Here is a 19,740-nt window from a genome sequence, read left to right on the forward strand (position 1 = left end):
GCTTGTAGCTACAAGCTGCATGTTTAAAGGGTTTTGTTTTACTCCAATAACATTTTTGCAAAATAAAAAATTTAGATGATGCCCAAATTGGCTGTGATGCCAATCTTCATGCAAATTCTTGTTGGGAAGGGAGTGTGGTAGAGGAAAGAAAATAAAGGTTTTAAATTTGGAAAGAAAATAAAGGCTTTAAAATTAGAGGGGAAAAGGTTAAATGCAGATAGGTAATAGAGGAAGGGTTGGGGGAAACAACAGGATGAAATGAGGATGGCAGGTGGAGTGGGGCTGAGAGATGAATGGGACTTACAGGCTCGAAAATCGCTTCCTACTTGGCCAGGGAAGGTCACCTTGAAGAAAGGGGTGACTACGTATACCAGGAACATGGCTGGGAGATGTACAGGGAGCCCAGTTCAGGGTGCAAGAAGCAATTTTCTGTGTAGTTTAAGTTACATAACTAAGAAGTGAGAGACCCTGATAAGTGCTTCTGTATGTGCATTCCAGGAAGCAAAAGGCACTAAGCATTGGCTTCTAAAATCATCCTAGCTTGATGGGATGTATAAGGTGAACCAGAAATGAGAATAAATGTCATGATTTCTCTCCCCTACCCATCATCCTTCCAGGAGCTACATGCTATCAATTTGGCTAGGCTGGCTCCATGGGGCTCCTGCCACTGCAGCTGGGATCATGTGCTATCAGGCCAGAGTGGGCTGGGCTGGCTCCGTGCCTCCATGTGGGGCTTCCAGCACTGCAAGCAAGGATCTCCCCTCCCCACCCACTAGCTGTCCAGTTGTGTGCCATTGCGCTCTGTGCCTCCACATGAGGCTCCCAGTTGGAGTGCTGGGAGCCCCATGGAGGTGGAGGCACAGGAACTGCCCAGTCCAATGGTGCACAACTTCTGAAAGCCTACCTCCTGCTGGCTTTCAGGGGTGAGGGGGGCAGCCATAGGCCAGTAATAATTGTTTTTTGGAGGGGTCCCGTGGGTCACGTAGAATGATCTGGTGTGCCATAATTTGCCCACCTCTGGTATACAGTCTACAAAATGGACAAAGCAAAGGTAACTGGGTTGTTAGATAAGCATGGTAAGAAGGCATGTATTTATTAGTCCCAGGATAGAAGGCCTTTTTCTTTTTTTCCTTCCTTTTTTCAAATGAAAATGTTCCTTGCTGTCCCTTCCACATAATTTCTGTAATTAAAAAAAATGAAATACCTTAGATTCTAGTACATTCCTGATGCCAGCTGTCCTATTCCCAGCAGTTAATCTGGACTTCTCCACCTGTTCTGCCTTTCTATTCTGAGCTGAAGAAAATGTTGCAGCCCATCAAGAACTCTTCAACAGCTGTGCAAACTGCAAAGTCCTTGAACCTTATATCAGCTGGTACTAAAACGTTGCTGTTTTTAAAAATTCATTGGACAAGGTCTGTTCTCTCACTGGTGACCACTAACATTATACAGACTAAAGAGCAACGAGGTGTTTTTAAGTTTAACATAATATTAGCACTCTAAGATGTCCAAACACCTACACGTGATTTGCAAGATAAATCCAGCGATTTTTAAATAGGAATCCATAACGTCAAAAATATTCTGACCTGTTGTGGTCTTGTTTTCATGTGTGCTCACGCTCTCTAGCCCAGTGAATTGCTCATTGTGCTATACAAAGTTGAACAGCTTCAACAGGAAGGAACTTACTCTTTGCCTCATCCCTTCTTTTCAGAATACCCTATATCTGGTGGTTGGGTTGGTTGCTCTCCTGGGAGGTGGAGGTTGTAAATCCTCTGGCAGAAAAGGACATTGAATGCAAGAGACTTATATCCTGGGTGACTGTTCTAGCTATTGGATATAAAACAAACACAAAAAAACCATCCAGGGGGTGAAGACAGACAGCAGCACCTCTGCCAAAAGTGCTTTTTATGTGGCAATTTTTGAGGCACCTAATTGATGCAGTATAAGCAAAACCTAAGTCACACTCAGAGTCTTACTGACTTTTGTGGTGTCTATATATATAAAACATATTTCATGTTCCAGATCAAATTAGCCAAATCAATTCTAAATCATGTTGTTTGAGCAGAACTCAATCATTCCCAAAACCACATCAACTGAACAGGCAGAACTCAATTACTCTACACAGCATGTATGGTGCTACAACTGGTGAGCATCCTCTATCCCAGACCTATCACCCTGGCACTTCAGATACTCCCAATTCCACTGGCAGGCATCCTACATGCAGGCCCAAGCCAGGAGGTCTTAGGGTTCGGATGCCCCCAGATACTACATACATCAGGTATCCAGGTTGTAGCTGTATTGGTCTAGAGGTAAAAGGCATCAGAACTCATGGCAGAGGTGGTATCTTTTATTAGCCCAACTAGATAGTTGCAAAAAAAGTCTTTATTTGCAAGCTTAAAAGCTTGCTCTACACACACACACATCATTTGCAAATATCTGGTTGGTCTAGCAAAAGGTATCACCTCTGCCACGACTTCTGATCCCAGATTGAATTTTATTAGATGTTAAGAGTTATGAATCCCAAAAGATGACAAAGCCAGTAGGGAAGCAGGCAAGCATCCTCCATCCCAGACTCCTTAGTCCCCACTTGAGATACTCCCTACTTTTGTTCTTAGCCCACAAGAGATGGAGAAACAGATGTTTGGGTTTTCTGCCAGCACTTTCTCCTGATTGCTTGTCTTGAAATGAAGACATTTTTCAACTTTGATGACGCACTTCTCACTCACCGCCCAGTTATAATGAGCAATAGAAGGTCAACAAGGCGACTTGTTTGCATACTTATTCGCATGCATATTTGCACACGCAGGCGGGTCAAGTTCTTCGGGTAGACGTGATATCTCCGATTAAACCAACTGAGTAGTTGTGGAGGGAGAAAAGTTCTTTGCAAGCTTTTGAGCAGCCACCCTTCTTCCGACCTGGGAGGCTCCCCTGCTGTTCCGACATCTCCCAGGAAATATGTGCATACATCATTTTTCAGCACAGCTGATGAGGGCGATGCTGAAATGCATAGATCATGCTGAGCTTCCACTAGATCTCTTCGTACTTCAGGACCTGGCGATAGGGCTGGCAGGCTTCTTAGATCTCCAGCGGTTCCCGCCCTGGCCGGGCTCCCCCCAGGCCCTGGGGGACGAGCAGAGCCCCGCCCCGCCTCGCTGCACAGCCGCCAGGTAAGGAGGGACGCAGCGCGGGGCCCTATCCGGGAGCGGGGGAGTGCGGTTACCTGAGTCACCGAGGAGGGGTGGTGGGGGGAGGGGGAAACAGAAGCCCTAGCCCTAGCCCTGCCTGGCTGCTTTCCGGAAAGAGAGAAACTGAAAGCAGAAGCCCCGGGTGTCCCCAAGTCCCTGGGGAAAGGGGGAGGAAGAAGCTGAAGCTGCGTTGGCTCCCCTCCCCATCCCTTCCCCTCACAGGCTGCCTCCTGAGCCCTCTGCACGCGTCAGCTGCCCAGGAAGAGCAACGCCTGGGCCTGAAGTCTGCCCCTTATTCCCGGGTCCTTGCCCGGAGTTCACTCTGCACGCCACCTCCGCCCGGTAGTGGTGAGTTGCGTTGGGCTGGGTTCAAGGCGGGCAGGGCCAGAGGTGCCTCTTTCTTTCCTAGATGAAGAGAAGAGGGGCCAGGGCCAGGGCCAGGGCGCACCCAGTACTGGGGGGAGACGCTGGGCAAGCCAGCAGGCACAATATTTCCTTTCAAAAATGTGTCTGGCCTCTATTCCAGCAGCAGAGTGAGTGCACGAAAAGGCATTTTAAAGACCTCTTGCTCCTGTATTCCCTGCGCTGGTGGGGCCAGAGCTCTACTCCTCGGCTTTCTTCCAAGGCCTTCCTTGAGGGTGTAGCATTTGTGCTGTAGCAACCACCTTAAAACAGGGCATTTTATGATGCTCATCATTTGTCATTTCTAAAAATACGCGGTAGTTTCACTTCGAACCACTGTTTTTGTCTGTGGGTTTTAAGCTGCTGTACAAGGAAGTTCTGTTTACTATCTATTTGAGCTGATTGAAATTGAGAAGACTCCATGTATTTTGCTGATATTTTCATGGAAAAGGGGATATTTATATTCATTTCCCCCCTCTGCAGTTTTGGACGAGCTCCACTGTCCCTCGGTGTTAGAAGTCTGGCACCAAAAGTGGTGCAAAAATCATTCCTTTCATTTGCATTCTGTTTTTCTTCATGCAGTTTCTTGATCTTTTAAAAAAGAGTATTTTACATGATCAATGAATACCTATACCATTTTTTTTGCTTTAAATGCTTTTTTTGGGCATACAATTAGAAAAAGGCGAATTGCAAAAACTGAGTACATACCTTTAAAAACAATGTGTTCACCTGTAATCAAAGGAGATAATGATATATTATACAATTCATGCAGAATTGCTTTGTACAGGATGGCATGGATATATTATTAAGATTAGAGATGAGAAGACAAAACTGTCCATTGTCTCTTGACTGTAAACTTAGCATAATACAACTTTTGTCTTCATTCTGGCTAGTCCTTCTCCTTAATCTATTTAAAATTTAAAGGTAGGGGTTTAAGGAAATGCATTACTAAGGTTAACGTAATAAGGATATATAGCAGACAATCTATTTGCAGCTGTATCTTTTTAACAGTAAATTCTGGTTAATTTGTAAATTAGTCTTTATCACTAGTTAATTTTCAACTTCCATATATTTTGCGTGCCATATTGAGAGACGGTAAGGAATTATTTAGAATTTTCTAATATAATTTTCTCCATTATGAATGCAAATTGCACTCACTCTGGCTTTGTGTAAGAAAATGGTATGATATACAGATAAGTGCCTAATATACATGTTCTTACTACCAAAATTCAGAGTGCTTGCTACAGAAATTGCATGATTGTGATGGAGTAAATAGTCAATGATTTCTGCTTTGCATTGCACTCATCGCCAATATAGAAGCTAATTCTGCAAAATGGAATAGTTGATTCTTTATGTCTCATTAAGCCAAGAAAAGCTGAAAATGAATGATCACACTTAAAGATGATGAAGTACAGAAAACACTTTGGTTAAAAGTCAGTAGGACTATGGCAGGAATTCAGTGCGCTTAAGATCATAGTGACAAGTTATCCCAATGATTAATTAACCAGCACACACTGCATTTATGTGAATTAGTTAGTTAATTTCTGAGGGAAATAATTGAAGCTAATATTCCTGATATTTATGGAGTCTAAATGCCCATTTATTACTCTGTTTTGGGTTGAGGAGTGCAGGGATTTAGGTTTCTGAAAAAGTTAGTTCCTTGATTTCTTATTGAGTTCTAGTTTTTTGTATGTCTTGAGTTCTTATGGCACTTGTTTTATTTTTCAGCTTGTAACCATGGAGAAGCTAAGGAATGCAAACACCTGTTTTGCACTTGCTCTACTTAAAAAGCTTAATGAAACCAATCCAACAGGAAACATCTTCTTCTCTCCCATCAGTATTTCTGCTGCACTGGCCATGATTCTGTTAGGGGCCAAGGGTAACACAAAGACACAGATGTTGAAGGTGAGCTAAAAGTTTCTGTCTCTCTTGTACTACATATTTTCATACATTAAAAATCAAAAGTTTCAAACCTAAAATATTCTATTATCTTTCATTATCATTCTGATTATCACTTAAGTCTATCATTGATTAATTTAATCTTCCATTCAGTTTGCTCAGAACTCATTTTTTGTTAGTTTTCATGTCTCCTGATGCAGAGAGCTGCCATGTTTGTAACATGTGCCTAGTAATATTGTGCACACTGCAACCATATAAAAATCCCCAACCAGCAAACCATGCTTTCAGTTTTAAGCGATAGCTAATGATCATACATAATAGCATCTTGGCATGAGGCTATATATTTTTTTTTTTTAAACACTGTGAATACCATATCCCAAAGGATATGTAGAAGAAAATCCTAATTGGAATAAAATTCAAAATCAAGCCACTGTGAAGCATGACCTGAGATTAGTCACAAATTATATTCGGTGCATACAGTTCCAGGCAAGATTTTTTTTTTTTTAAAGCAGTGCTCTAAGTTAACCTTCTAAGCATTTAGAATTGCAAATACAGCTCTGGTTTGGAAAGCTTTCCTATTTATGTTACCTTTTAACTGTGGGCTTAATCCCTAATATTTGAGCATGTGCTTAGCTTTAAGCATCACTGCATTGTTATCCTAAATATATTTCTTGGGGTCCCTGCTCTATGTTAAATATAATATGCAATTAACTGATCAATTGCACAATCATTTTAGACTAGCCACGTGATAAAAATGACTATTCAGCTCTAAAAAGAGCCACCAGCTATAAAGTTACTGCTTAAAAATGAGTAACAACTCTGTAGCTGGTTTCTATCCAGCTTTAATTTGAATTTAAGAGTGCCTGTATGCTGTACCTTCTGGGACTGATCCAGACTCACTAGAGTCAATGGAAAGTCTACTACTGAATTGATAAGCTGTGAGGTACCATGGCTCAATCCTCAAAAATATTAAGAAACATAAAGTTTCAGTAGGAAGTAGGTAGCTATGTATCTTTGAGGATCTGGGCTCATGTGTTTGTTTTGAACACTGGCCTATAAGCCATATTGTATAAAAGAGATGCTTTTTTCAAACCTGGTTTTCTTGCTGTGGGTTATTGGTATTTATTTTACCCAGAGCTTTTTACTTAAGAGGAATTCAGCCATTAATGCTTTTCTGTTTGATTAAGAAGTTTCCCACAGCTGTGAAAGGGTGTGTATGAATTCCTTTTGTTACAGTCACAGTATATTTCTTTAAAAAAATACCTCTTACCTTAAGCTGCTTTACACTATTAAACACTGCTGAGTTTTTCACTGGTACAATAAAAGTAATCTGTCACTTCATATATGACCTGAACTTTGTACAGAAGTTGGCTGACACCCATTCCATCCCATAATTAAAAGCCCAACCCAGAAATAGCATTCTTCTTCTTCAAAAAAAAATATATATATGCAAACTCATGTACAACTTTCAACATGCTAATCAATTTGCAATACTCTGTGTTCCAGTTTAGAGTACATCACGGGGATAGTGATTTGGGGAAGAAAGATTACCACAGTTGCATGTATAAGGGTATTTTATTTTTGTAGTCATGGACTCCTTTCAAGTGCCTCAGGACTGCAACTCTTCAAGTTTCTCTCTACAGCGCTGTGTAAAGTGCTGCCCATGGCACCTTAAATTTTTTTCTGTTGGTTTCCTACTGAACTGAGGATTCTAAAATGCGTTCTTTACGTGGAGTTGTAGTTAATACAGCTTTACCCAGAAGTTCCTGTATTCATTGAAGGTCTTTATTTCACTTTTAACTTCTGTGCTAATAGGATCAGATCAATCTTACTATAATGCACATATTCTTTGCTGGGTAATTTTGTCTGTCAGAATCATATAAGTATGCCCATAAAGAGAAACTATGTTAACGTATTTGTTTTTTTTTTTTAATGAATTATGAAACTAACTGTAATATAGGGAATCATTTACATTATCATTAACTGGAAATAAAGATAGTTGTCCTAAATCAGGGCTCAGCAACAAATTTGGCTGGAGTGCCAAAAACGCCCCAATGTCAACCCATGCCTCAACGTGGTGTGCCAGAGGCAGATGGCAGGGGAGCCGCGAGGAGCCTGATCCTTATGGCTGGCAGCTGGTGCACATGTGTCTTTGGGCAGATGGTGGGGAAGGGGCCAGGGTTGCACTGCTTTGGCTTCTTCCCCACCACGCACCCTGAGGCATGTGTGCAGCTGCTGCTGCCACAGAGCCAGTGCCGGGGCTCTGGTTCCCAGTGCAGGTTGGCTGTGTCAGGCAGCCAGGAGACTCCAAACAGATGCATTGGGCTCCCCAGCCAGGTTCTGTGGTGGTGGCAACTGCACATGCCTGGGAAGGGGCCTATGGGGTAGCACAACCCCAGCCACCCCCCTGTTTACCCCCACCAGACCCTCCCGCAGCACACGTGCAACTGCCACTGTCATGGAGCCCAGCCATTAGGGCTGTGCAAAGCTTTGAATTGTGATTTGGATTCGGAGATGATTCGGAGGCTAAATCCAAATCGAATAGCTAGAAGCTTTAGGCTTTCCGAATCGATTCAGAAAAGATTCAGTGATTCGGCCATAGGGTATAGTGGGGAATCAATGAAATATCTATAACTTTGTTGCTTTTTGGCTGATTCTGATGAAACTTGCAGGGGTGGTAGCCGTTGCTGAGGGCATGAAGATTGCTACGTTTCAAGGTGATAGGTGCATGGGTTTCTGGGAAACTGCACCTCAAAAGTCCTGAAAAAGAAACTCATGTCATGTCTGTGTGTTAAGCCACAGTGGGGTGAAAACTGCAGTGGTGGTAGCCCCTGCTGAGGCCACAAAGCCTGCCAGCTGTCAAGGAGATGCGTGCAGGGGGAGTCTGGGTTCTGGGGCCCTGCACCTCTTGCCACAGGCAGGCAAAACTCATGACATTGGTGGTTGTGGGACTCTGTATGTATTCAGGTGCACCCTTCCTGGTGCTGGAGCCTCTGCACAACATGGCAGCGTGCTCCCACTGTGGCTTAACATACACACAGGACATGAGTTTTGGTTTCAGGATTTTGAGGTGCAGTTTCCCAGAAACCCCTGCACCTATCACCTTCAAACTTGGCAAGCATCATGCCATCAGCAGAGGCTACCACCCTGCAAGTTTCATCCGAATCAGACAAAAACAACAAAGTTATAGATATTTCATTGATTTCCCCATTATACCCTATGGCCACATCTCTGAATCTCTCTGAATCGGCTCCAGATCTTTTCTGAATCGATTTGGCCGAATCAAATAGGAAAAGCGATTCAAGTCTCCAAATCCAAATTGGCCAAACCAAACTCAAATAGTTGCCTATTTGCACAGGCCTACCAGCCATGGCTCCCGAGCCTAGTTTGAACCCAGTGCTGCTGCTTTGCAGCCTCCTGGCTGCCTGCCACAGCCAACCCAGGTTTTGGACAGCTGCAGCTGAGAGGCTGCAAAGAGCTGCATCTGGGTTCAGAGCCCTAGTATCAGCTCTCTGGCAGTAGCAGCTGTATATGCACCTCGGGGTGCACAGCAGGGGAGGAGCCAAGGTGCTGTCCCCGGCCTCTTCCCGGTCATCCACCCGAGGCATGCATGCAGCTGCCACTGCAGTGGAGCCCAGCTGAGGTTCCAGAGCCTGGTGCAGCTGTTTGCAGCCTCCTGGATGCCTGCTACAGCCAGCCCATGCGCTGTAGAAGGGCTTGCCACCTCCCCACCACCTGCTGCAAACAACTCAGGTTTTGTGGCTAGATGCAGCTGCTTATCACCTGAGCCAGCTGTGGCATGCCAAGCAAAATGGCATTGCATGCCATGGTCTGGCATGCATGCCAGGGGTTGCCAACCCCTGCCCTAAATCATCTTACATACATGCTTAAACAAGGTCTGAGAGAATAGTTAAGTCCTGTTGCTGAAGATCAACAATTTGGGTCTTTTGGACCAAAGGGAAAAGTAAATTTGAGAGCTAAGGATCCTTTTCCCTGAAAGATCCCCTTTCCAAACTTTTTATTTAGGAATTAATAACTAGCACCTTAGCTGGATAAGCTGCCAAGCAGAAGTTAATGCAGTTAAAGCCTAATACACTAAAACTGTAGTCTCCACCTTTTTAGACTCCAGGTACCCCTTGGAAAATGACAGCTCTTAGCTTTCAGTCATTTTTTGACTATGGAAAAGTAATAGAGCAGTTCTTCTGTTGCAAAAAAACTCAGAAAGAGCACAACAGGGCAGAATGTTTTTTGACGCTATGAATTGAAGTCTTTGGGTGTGTTCAGATGAGCACTGCACATGCAGGTGCTCCCCATGCTGCTAATTTGCAGTGCTGGGGCAGGTTGGGGAGGGTTTGAAACCAGGAGATCCTGGTGTTAAGTAAACTTGTGCCTAAAAAAAGTGGGCTGGTACATTCTGCCACCACATGCATCGCCTGAAACCAGAAGCTGGCTGTTCAGGCTTCCTGCTGCTGGATCACTGTGGCTGCAGCCCCCAAGACACCAGGTAAGGCTGCTGGGGCCAGCTGTCTCCCCTACTCCACCCCAGGGCAACGTGCCACCTGCCAGAGCATGTGTGGATGGCCATTCTCTGGGGACCAGCATCAGTGGCACATACTGTGCTGCTGCTTTTCATGCCTGGAGAAATGCATGTTCCTGCTCATGGGGACGTGCCCTCTGGGTTTATCTTGTGAATCATGCGTAGGTGTTTGTATACCTAACTGCTAATATTGTTCAGGCCCTTTCAAAGATTCTCACTGCATCCTGCTATGGCACCCAGCTTGAAAAACACTGCATTAAAATCAACAGCTTCAATTACACCCAAAATAAAGTTCCCAGTGCAAGTGACTGAGCATGAGTGATATATGTTTACATAATCCATGCATTCTGCCTTAGTTAAAGTTTTCCAGGACCTTATGTCTAAATGCAATATTCTTTTTTATTTCCCTACCTGAACCTAGAAGCCTGATCATTCAAACATGTATCCACAGACATACCATACAACTGATATACATTGGCCAGTCCATTTCTTTTAATCCAGGCACTTCATTATGATGATGCTGAAGACCTTCATTCAAGATTTCAGACCCTGACTTCTGATGTTAACAGGCAAGGAGCTCCCTACCTGTTGAAGCTCGCCAATCGTCTGTACGGAGAGAAGACCTGCATTTTTTTGCCAGTAAGTTCACGATGTCTAAGCCATGTTTGGGCCTTTGCACAGAAATGAATTTCACCCAATTTAGAAAGAATACCAAACCATCTGTAATAGGCAACCAGGTCAGATTTTCATGTGATGGGAGCACTGAGATTAGTGTTGCTGACTTGTAGATATAAGAAACATAAATCATAAACTAGCAGGTATATTCCCTAGCACTAAGACAAGAGAGAATCTACTAGAGCTACAGCTTCCCTGAGTTACAGAGATACCTTTATGATTTTATTATCATTGTGCAATGAAAGTTATTACTCCATATTTTAGGACTTCTTGGCTAACACTCAGAAATCTTATGGAGCCAGTTTGGCTATGGTTGACTTTCTCCATGCTTCTGATGAAGCACGGAAGCATATTAACCAGTGGGTAGAAGAACAGACTGAAGGTAAGATATTTTGATTAGTTAAATAAACGTTGTCTTTCCATGGCTATGAAATTGGAATGTTTTCATTTTCTGCTGCCATTACAACAGTTCATTCTGTCAGAGAATATCCAATAATAAATATGTTCAATAAAATCAAAGGCTATATTGGAAGGATATTTACAATATACTAACATCCATAACTATCTAATGCTCTACATTAATGCTACTGATTTGCCTAAACATGGATTTAGGAACTTAAGTTTAAGCTTCTGGTTTGGAAATTTCTAAATCATATACTTCTAAATGCTACGTTCTTGAATGTTTTTGAATGCCAGACTTCGGGTTCCTTAAGGAAGCCTGACTTTCAGATGATCTCCATTTAGCACTTTTTGAAATTCATCTTTCTTTAGGATGTCTTGAATTGGGCACCCAAAAAGCAGAGAACCACAACTTGCTATATTATAGTATGGTTGGCGTGTTGTTGTAGCCTTAATGTGGGAGAGGGAAAGAAACCTTGTTTCTCACAAATTGCCAGTCACTTTTGCAATTTAAGATAAAGTATTATACCAGGGTTTAAATTATTGTGCATACAGAATTAAAATAATGTGTCCTATAACATTGTACAGTACAAGAGAGAGAATGATACTGAAATACACTGCATTTTTATGGGGGGAGGGAAAGCTGGTATATTTTCTTAAATAAGGTAGTAGAGGTTTTTAGTATTTTTATAAAATTGGTTGCTAAATAAATATTTTTAATGTGGAATGATGCACTGTAAAATTTGAAATTATTTTTTTTCCTTTGAAGGTAAAATCCCCAACCTGTTGTCTGAAGGCTTACTTAATAACACAACCAGACTGGTGCTGGTGAATGCCATTTATTTCAAAGGCAAATGGGGAGAAAAATTTGAAGAACAGAACACCAAAGAAATGCCATTTCACTTAAATAAGGTATTGTATATACCTCTGCAACCTTCTTGCATATGGTATAGCTTTAAAGGGGAAGTTGTGAAGTAATTTGTCTCCCAAATTAAAGTTTTATTTTAAAATTAAAAAAAAAAAAATAAAGGCAATAACAATAGACGTTTTCATGGTTTTTTTCTTTAAACTTAATTTAATGCAGCTTTTTGTTTAACTATCAAGATTTTCATACAAGCAATAGGTTAGATTCTTTGTTCCCTCATTCCTACATTTGTGCCAGAATTAAAGAATGGAAAAAAAATGGGTCATTAACAGACTTCTGCTCCATTAGTTTTGCCTTTGTATTGTCCCTCAAACCATTTAAACCAACACTGCTCTGTACTGTGCTAAATTATAGTGCCTCCTTCCGAGCATTTATACCACCTGAGCATAGTAAGGCTACGGGGAATTTTAGCTAAGCTCCTGTTATATAATGGCACTCTGAAAAGTTATCAGTTAGCTTTATACTGAGTAAGAATGTACTTCATGGACTTTTCTGCACCTTTTTCATCTATTTTGCAACTGGAGAACTGCCATGAAGAATCTGTCCTAGTTCATTTTGTCAAAGCAGTACACTAAGGCTCCTACCACACGTTACATATATTATGCAATTAACTAGTAAACGATGCAATACATTTAGACCGGCCACATTTGCAAAGTAATTATCACACCATAAAAATGTCCATCCAGCTATATAAAGAGCCAGCCTATCACGAAGTTGGGGCTTGACAACTTTATAGCTGGTTTCTGTCCAGCTTTAATTTGAACATGTAGCAGGGCCCTGGAACAGCCCACCTCCAGTCCAGCTTGGGCTGGATGGGTTCAGCAGTGTGCCTGTAAAGGGGGAGGGGGTTTCCTTGTGCCCATGCCAGGGCTGACAGCTAAGAGATGTGCCTGTGACATTGCCAACACTTCTTCTAGCCCCTCACCCCCACTTGTGGCACAGGAGCAGCTTCCAGCTGGTGGTAAGCTACACTAGGGCCAGGCAGCTGGAAGCTTTGTCTGTCCTGCTCCCAATTTTCTTCACCACTTGGTCTCCACCCCTTCCCCCCCCCACTTCTCAGTTGCAGCTTGGGCAAAGATGGAAGCCACTTGACCCCTGCACAGCTTTCCACCAGCTGCAAGCTGCACCCACGCCACAACCAGGGAGCTGAGGGTTGGAGAAAGCTTCCATCTACCCAGCCCCAGCACAGCTCTTTGCTGCCTGGCCCCAGCGTGAGCACAGACACAGCCCCAAGCATAAGCAAAACCGGGCTGGATTCAGCCCATGAGCCCCATGTTGCCAATCTCTAATGAGCAAGGTTGTTAATATCACGTATGTGAAGAGTATCTCATTTTAAACTTGGCAGTTCCCTGTCAGTATCTTAAACTGAGTATGTTTGTGTTTGTTTTTCCTTTTTTTCTGTATTTCTTAAACTGCCCAGAATGAAACAAAGACAGTGAAGATGATGTATCAGAAAAAGAAATTTCCATTTGGGTATATCTGTGAACTGGAGTGTCGTGTGTTAGAACTTCCTTATGATGGAGATGAACTTAGCATGATCATCTTGTTACCTGATGAAATTAAAGATGATACCACTGGACTACAACAGGTGATTTGTACAAGCCAATCTCAGATTGCAATGTTATATCTATTCTATACTTTTATCTACTTATTACAATAGCATAACAAACAGTAATTAATAATGAATGGGGAAAACCCCTAACTATAATTGTCCTAGGAAAATCCTCACAAGCTTGCCAAGGATTTTGAGCCAGGGTTCAGCTTTAAATATGGTGTTGGAGGAATTTGACAATTGCTCTTACCTAGCTATTTACAGGAGGCTTAGCCTAGGGTAGAGGGATTATTTGGAGCTAAAGGGAGGATGTAAAAAATTCTATACTGATTTCTTCTGTACTGGCAGTGTTAGGGGTAAGTGTCTGGATCTCAAAGGGGCCCACAGGCAGCCAACATTAAAGTCCTAGCAGCCTTCACATTGTTGAAGTGCTGCATAAAAACACTTTTCAACTAATAATCAACCAGAGCAGGTCACCATCCTGATCTTGCAGTCCTTACTCATGTGGAGTGAGATGTGCAGAACTGCGGCTGAGGGACTGTAACAAAAATGTTGCATATGGCCGTTGACTTGAATTCTTTTATTAATATTAGACTTTACCTTCCAGTAGTTCTGAAAACCTTATTTTCTCTGCTTTCAAACAAGAAAGATTGTGGTTCTTCTCTGGTCTCCTTGATCATTTATAATTGTTGTTATTGGTGCATACTTTTTCAGGTTCTGACTTCCATTACCTTAGTGTCACTTTGGAATAACTTCACTGTATTTAATACAATTACTAAGACAATAGAAATCAGTATGTGCACATTACTGTTCTTATATTGATACTTTGTGTATCTGTACTTACAACGTGCTTTCTATAAAGCACTTCAAGAGCTTTTGGAAATGGGATATTTTTTGCTGGTGATATATAATGATTCCTGCATTTGTAATTCCAGCTAGAGAAGCAGCTCACCTTTGAAAAGCTTTGTGAATGGACAAAACTACAAAATATGCAGCCCATTGATGTTCATGTGCATCTGCCTAAATTTAAGCTGGAAGACAGCTATGACCTTAAATCCGCTTTATCAGGTCTGGGCTTTCTGGATATATTTGATAGTGGCAAGGCTGACTTGTCTGGAATGTCAGGTGCACGAAACCTCTTTCTGTCTAAAATTGTTCACAAGTCTTTTGTGGAAGTGAATGAAGAAGGCACAGAAGCTGCAGCTGCCACAGCTGGCATGATTGCAAACTGCATGTTTATGGAAGAGCATTTCACAGCTAACCATCCTTTCCTTTTCTTCATCCGGCATAACCCAACGCAAAGCATACTTTTCTTTGGCAGGTATGCTTCCCCATAACAGAAAAACATAGTTTACTATCTGATTAATTTCTACTGAAACCAACAGAGATTTTTGCCTTTGAATTGAAGAGAAAAGAATTTAGGTCCAAAGGTTGAAATCTGAGGCTCATGTGTTTGTGTCTTTAACAATTTTAATTTAAATTCTGCATTTCATGATAAAACGATTACCCAATAATTGATTTATTTTTCCTTGTTGGGAACCGTTAGTTACTTGATACCTTTTTAGCCCTAGACTTGTTTGTATTCCATGAAATCTCTTACATGGCCCCTCAAGTTGCTGACAAAAAAATAGTTAATTTTCTATTATTAGAGAAGAATTCTATTTATTGAAGAAAAGTAACTGTCAGGACCCTGACACCTTCATTTGAAGGTGCTATGGGATCTGAACCTGGATCCCAAAAATTGCACCTCCTGCTATGCCTCCTTTCTGCTTACCAATGCAGGGGGAATCCAGAATCATAATCAATTGAAAGAGCCTACTGTGACCCAGGGGTGCCCTGGAGCCAGAGCTGATAATCATTGAATTGCTGGCTGCAGTTCAGGGACAGCACTGGGACTGGCTTACGGTATGCCATGTGTTTAATTTAAGGTGCCATACAAACCAGAAATTAAAATTTTCTATATTATACATGGAATATTTTTATGGCTTGTTTGTTTTTGGTGTCTTAACTTGGGTGTACATGTAGCACCTTTGCCACTTATGCGAGTATGATGACCTGTCTACATGTTACATTTATGCTGCAATTAAAGTGTTAATTGCAGCATATCTAGGGAATAAATATGATATCCCTAAATACTTGGGCCTGCAGCTGACAAGAATCTCAGCCCCAGTTGTGCCCCATGCAATAGTGACCTGGCTTTGAAGTTTTTTGGACATAGAGAATTCTCTCACTTGAGAGTGACAATTGCTAGTAAAATATTGGAGCAATTTTTTTTTGTATTCACTTTGCCAATTATGATCTAGGTGCCATATATAGAATGCTTTGGTTTGAAAAGCAGCACCTAGACTGGCATTGTTCCCTGTTCTTGTGATTTTATTATTTTTTTTAAATACTTTGTTTCCTTCACGTATCTGGGATCCAGAGCACATGAATACACCAGGATCTCAGCTTTCTTTAAAAAGTTTCACTTCCTGCAAGCTTCAGAACACAAATTCTAAAGGTTCCAACAAAGGTTCAAAAGCCAAATGTAGTTTTTTAAAGCCTTATAATTTTTTTGAGGCTATCCTGTATTAGGGGATCTACCTTCTTCACAATTCAGCGTTTTTCACAGAAACCATGAAAAAAAGTGGCTTCTATGAACCCTGTGAAAATGGCAATCTTGCCATAACAACCAGAGTACAAAGGAAGGCATGGCAATCCCTGCAGCCAGAGCACGTGGTTTCACTGAGATAGCTAGCGATAGGCTGAGCCAGTGACAGTCTCAGTAAAGGCTTCCATCAGGGAAGTGAGAGGATTGCAGTGCCATCTTTCCAACAACCAGAGGCAGTGTAGACAATGATGTCTGAAGATGATGAGTAAAAGAAACTTCCTTAAAGCTAAGAACATTTCACCTATGGATCATATAAGGCATACCGTGCAGGAACCTTGCATGCAGATGCTGGGAAATTGCTCTGTTCATCATGCAATGTGACTCTGAATGGGGTGAGGAAAAACAGCATTTATCACCACTTAAAGTCCAAATTGCACATGGAGCACAAGGCTGCTGCAGAGGCTGAGGGAAAGACCAAAAAACAAATGACCATATCATCAATGTTTAAAAGGGTTATGAAAGCAGTGTGACAAGAAGAGAGGGTACATTATAGCCATGAGCATCCCTCTGCATAAAACTGACAGCCCTAAATTAAGGGGGAACTTGAAGAAAAACATGCCAAATAGTGAATGTTTTCCATGTGTGGACAGTCTTTGCCAGGACACTCTACCTGCCATGATCGCTTCGCATATACAGTCTACAAAAGCTGCACTGGCAGAATATAAATTCATCTTGCTTGTAGCTGATGAAGCTGCAGACCCTCAAAATAACTTATGTCCGGCACATTTTATTTGTACCTGGGATCTGGACAGACCATGAACTTCCTGTTTTTCAAGCACAGCAAGTTCACCTTGTGCCTGTCAATTTTTCTACTGTGGTACAAGCTGTAGTGAAAGCTGTTGTAAACTATAGCTTAGATTTTAACAAGATCTCAGCATTTCTGTCTGGCAACGTCATATGTATGTGCAAAGCTTTCTCCGATGTGCTCCAAGGACTGCTCCCCAATGCAATTCATGTCACATACAATATGCATGTCCTGGGTTTAGTAAGTGACATTTAGCGCACATGGTTTCCTGATGTGGATAGCTTGCTTTCCTCCATTAGAAAGCCTTCAAACATTGTCCAGGCTATAAGCTCCAGTACAGGGAGTCCATTGCCAATCAAATCTACATGTGACACTGCCACTTCCACCAGAGCCAGTGCTTACAAGGTAAAATTTGTTGTGTAATGCAGTTTGTTACTACTCCAAGAATATGAAGTACTACCAGCAATTTGTGAGCATTGAGCTGGAAATCACACCAGACACACAGCATATGCTTAAACTACATGATCAGAAAGAGAAACATTGAAAATCAAGTGATGTTTGTGGCTGAAAATGCAGTCTGGTTAATGGAGCTTCTGATGTGCTTTCAAGGCCGGCAGGCTGTAATCCACCATGCATACAATAAGCTGATGGATCTGATGAGTTTGGTCCAAGACGTGGCATCACAACAGCTTTCAAACTGTCAACATTGAAAACCAGTGGAGACAAGAACTGTTCCAGGCAGTAGCTATGAAGTTGAATCAATACTACAAGTACAATCTGTTACATCCACCACGGTTTAAACAACTGTTTGCCTCCTTTTTTAGTGCTGTTCACATTTTGTGCTCTTCACTCAACCAGGTGTCTGTTGTGAGCTAGTGAAATCAATCCCTGGATGGGGGAAGAGCATGCCAACAAATGTACGCTTATGTAAACTTTGTTGAAGAGTGGCAAATGCCCATGACTGTGGGGGGTTTTTAGCTTGTTTGTGACTGGTTTCCACATCTTTACAACTTAGCAAGATATAGTGCCTTACCATTCTAACCATTCAGGGGATGCAGAACATGCAATCTCAACATATGGACAAGTGTTCAAACTGCAGAGGCAGGATGTCAGCTGCAACTGCTGGTGGATACTGCATGCTAGCAGTTAACAAGTAACATGATGACTTTTCTATCAAGGTTAGCATTATTTAGTATGATGTGGGTCAGCACTGCATCCAAAATACTTGGGTTTGGGGAAAAGGGCTGCTGTGTAACATTTGCTATTCAGATGTATTAAACTGCAGAGTTAATGCAGAATTAATTTTATTCATAGAAATGTTAATCGCTTCATTGTGAGATCTTAACAATCATGGCACTGAGCACCTTTTAGCTCCTTTTTTTCCACAGTTTCCAAATGTATTTAATATTTTCAGGGGTGTAGGTTTTAATATTTTTCAAACATTTGACTACTACCAATATTGCTTGTGATTAAATATACGTTTTCTAAAATTGCTTCCTAAACTTGTAGAATGTCAATAAAGTTAAGGTTATATTAGTTGCAATTCATATTGTTCATAGATTTATTTTCATAAGATATTTCCATGTAGATTTAATTGATTGCTTAGATTAATGAATTAGTTGTTTCAGCTGGATTTCCGTGCAAGTATGGTTTTGGCCCCTTGGCCAATCAGCAGGGGCAGAGAAGGGGCAACACAAAGAGAGCACAAAAATGGTGCGGGTCTCCTCAAGCAGCCTGCAATTTTTCCCTCATCGCAGCTGGAATTAAGTAGATCCCTACTTATTTGAGGTCTGGCATGTTTTGAATGCTTTGGGTCAGCCATGTTTCAGAGAGCAATCTCCACAGAAATTAGTGAAGAAGCAGAAATATTGGCCTCATATTGGGCAGACCCAGGAATTAAGAGAGGTAGACATTGAGAGATTAAACTAGGTGCATTGAAAATTGGAAAGAAGATTCAAACATTTAAAAGATCAGGCAGGCCCTTTTCCATTAAAAAAGAAATCTGTTCAACAAAAGGCTTTGGAAATATAACTTTAATTTGGAGATATTGATATTTCATTAGACCTTATACTAAACTATAGGTTTACTACATTATATTCATTCACTAAAATATATTCTTTCTGTATGAGAGAGGCTCAGAAATACAACAGGACATGAAACTATTTAGTTTTGGGTAAACTACACTGTCCTCTGGTGGTCACCATGTTTTATTCAAGTTTATTCAAAAAGTTACAAAAGGGAATGTACAGTGTGGTTAGCATGTGTGTTAACGAGTAAAAGCAACTGGACCTAGCAAACAAAGCCTTATACTTGACTCAGTAATATATCTTTCCCTGTCTCTAATGTAACTGTGTTTACATGTCACATGAGATCAGGTACAGAGGCCACATTTCTAAAGCTTTAGAGAACTTTCTATAAAGAATCTTAATTTGAGAGAAGTGGAAAACCGAGAGTGGGGCATGAAGTCCCTGGCTAGTAGAGCCAGCATCTTCAATCGCCTTTTATGATCTAATACTAGGGGAGCATACCAGGTCTACATTGTAGAAAGCCAGGTGGCAAAGAGCTGAGAGTGTGAGCCACCTATGTACAGTGAGCCACTGGCCACGTTACGCCAGGCTGCTGATGAGGGAATCAGCAGTACCTGGGACCCGAGAGTGGAGAATTGGGCCAGATGACTGAAAAGGGACCAGGCTTGGGGGCATATAAACCTAGCCTCTGGTCATGGAGGTGCAGTCTAACCCTAGTCGCTGTAGAGCAGGGGCAGACAAAATATG

The 19,740-nt window shown here is 41.8% G+C and overlaps 1 protein-coding gene across 2 annotated transcripts; it reads left to right on the plus strand.

Annotated features, from left to right (window-relative positions):
- The first annotated feature begins 2,489 nt into the window (after positions 1 to 2,489).
- On the plus strand, positions 2,490 to 18,509 carry LOC102573070 (leukocyte elastase inhibitor A). 2 transcript variants are annotated; one of them, XM_019490566.2, is made up of 7 exons: positions 2,490 to 3,164; positions 5,313 to 5,489; positions 10,522 to 10,659; positions 10,960 to 11,077; positions 11,864 to 12,006; positions 13,440 to 13,607; positions 14,507 to 18,509. In XM_019490566.2, exons 2-7 carry the CDS (start codon positions 5,322 to 5,324, stop codon positions 14,906 to 14,908), a joined length of 1,137 nt encoding a protein of 378 aa, XP_019346111.1. In that variant the 5' UTR covers positions 2,490 to 3,164; positions 5,313 to 5,321; the 3' UTR covers positions 14,909 to 18,509. The 2 variants fall into 2 exon arrangements, with proteins under 2 accessions (XP_019346111.1, XP_006276991.1); XM_006276929.4 differs by lacking the exon at positions 2,490 to 3,164 and adding an exon at positions 3,251 to 3,530.
- Positions 18,510 to 19,740: the final 1,231 nt, after the last annotated feature.

This window comes from Alligator mississippiensis, chromosome 3 (genome assembly GCF_030867095.1).
Source record: "Alligator mississippiensis isolate rAllMis1 chromosome 3, rAllMis1, whole genome shotgun sequence".
Lineage (NCBI taxonomy): Eukaryota > Metazoa > Chordata > Crocodylia > Alligatoridae > Alligator > Alligator mississippiensis.

Coding starts and splice junctions, on each gene's coding strand:
- LOC102573070 (XM_019490566.2), top strand. CDS start 5,322: ATGGAGAAGCTAAGGAATGCAAACACCTGTTTTGCACTTGCTCTACTT. Junction 5,490..10,521: donor CAAAGACACAGATGTTGAAG/GTGAGCTAAAAG, acceptor CTTTTAATCCAG/GCACTTCATTATGATGATGC. Junction 11,078..11,863: donor GGTAGAAGAACAGACTGAAG/GTAAGATATTTT, acceptor TTTCCTTTGAAG/GTAAAATCCCCAACCTGTTG.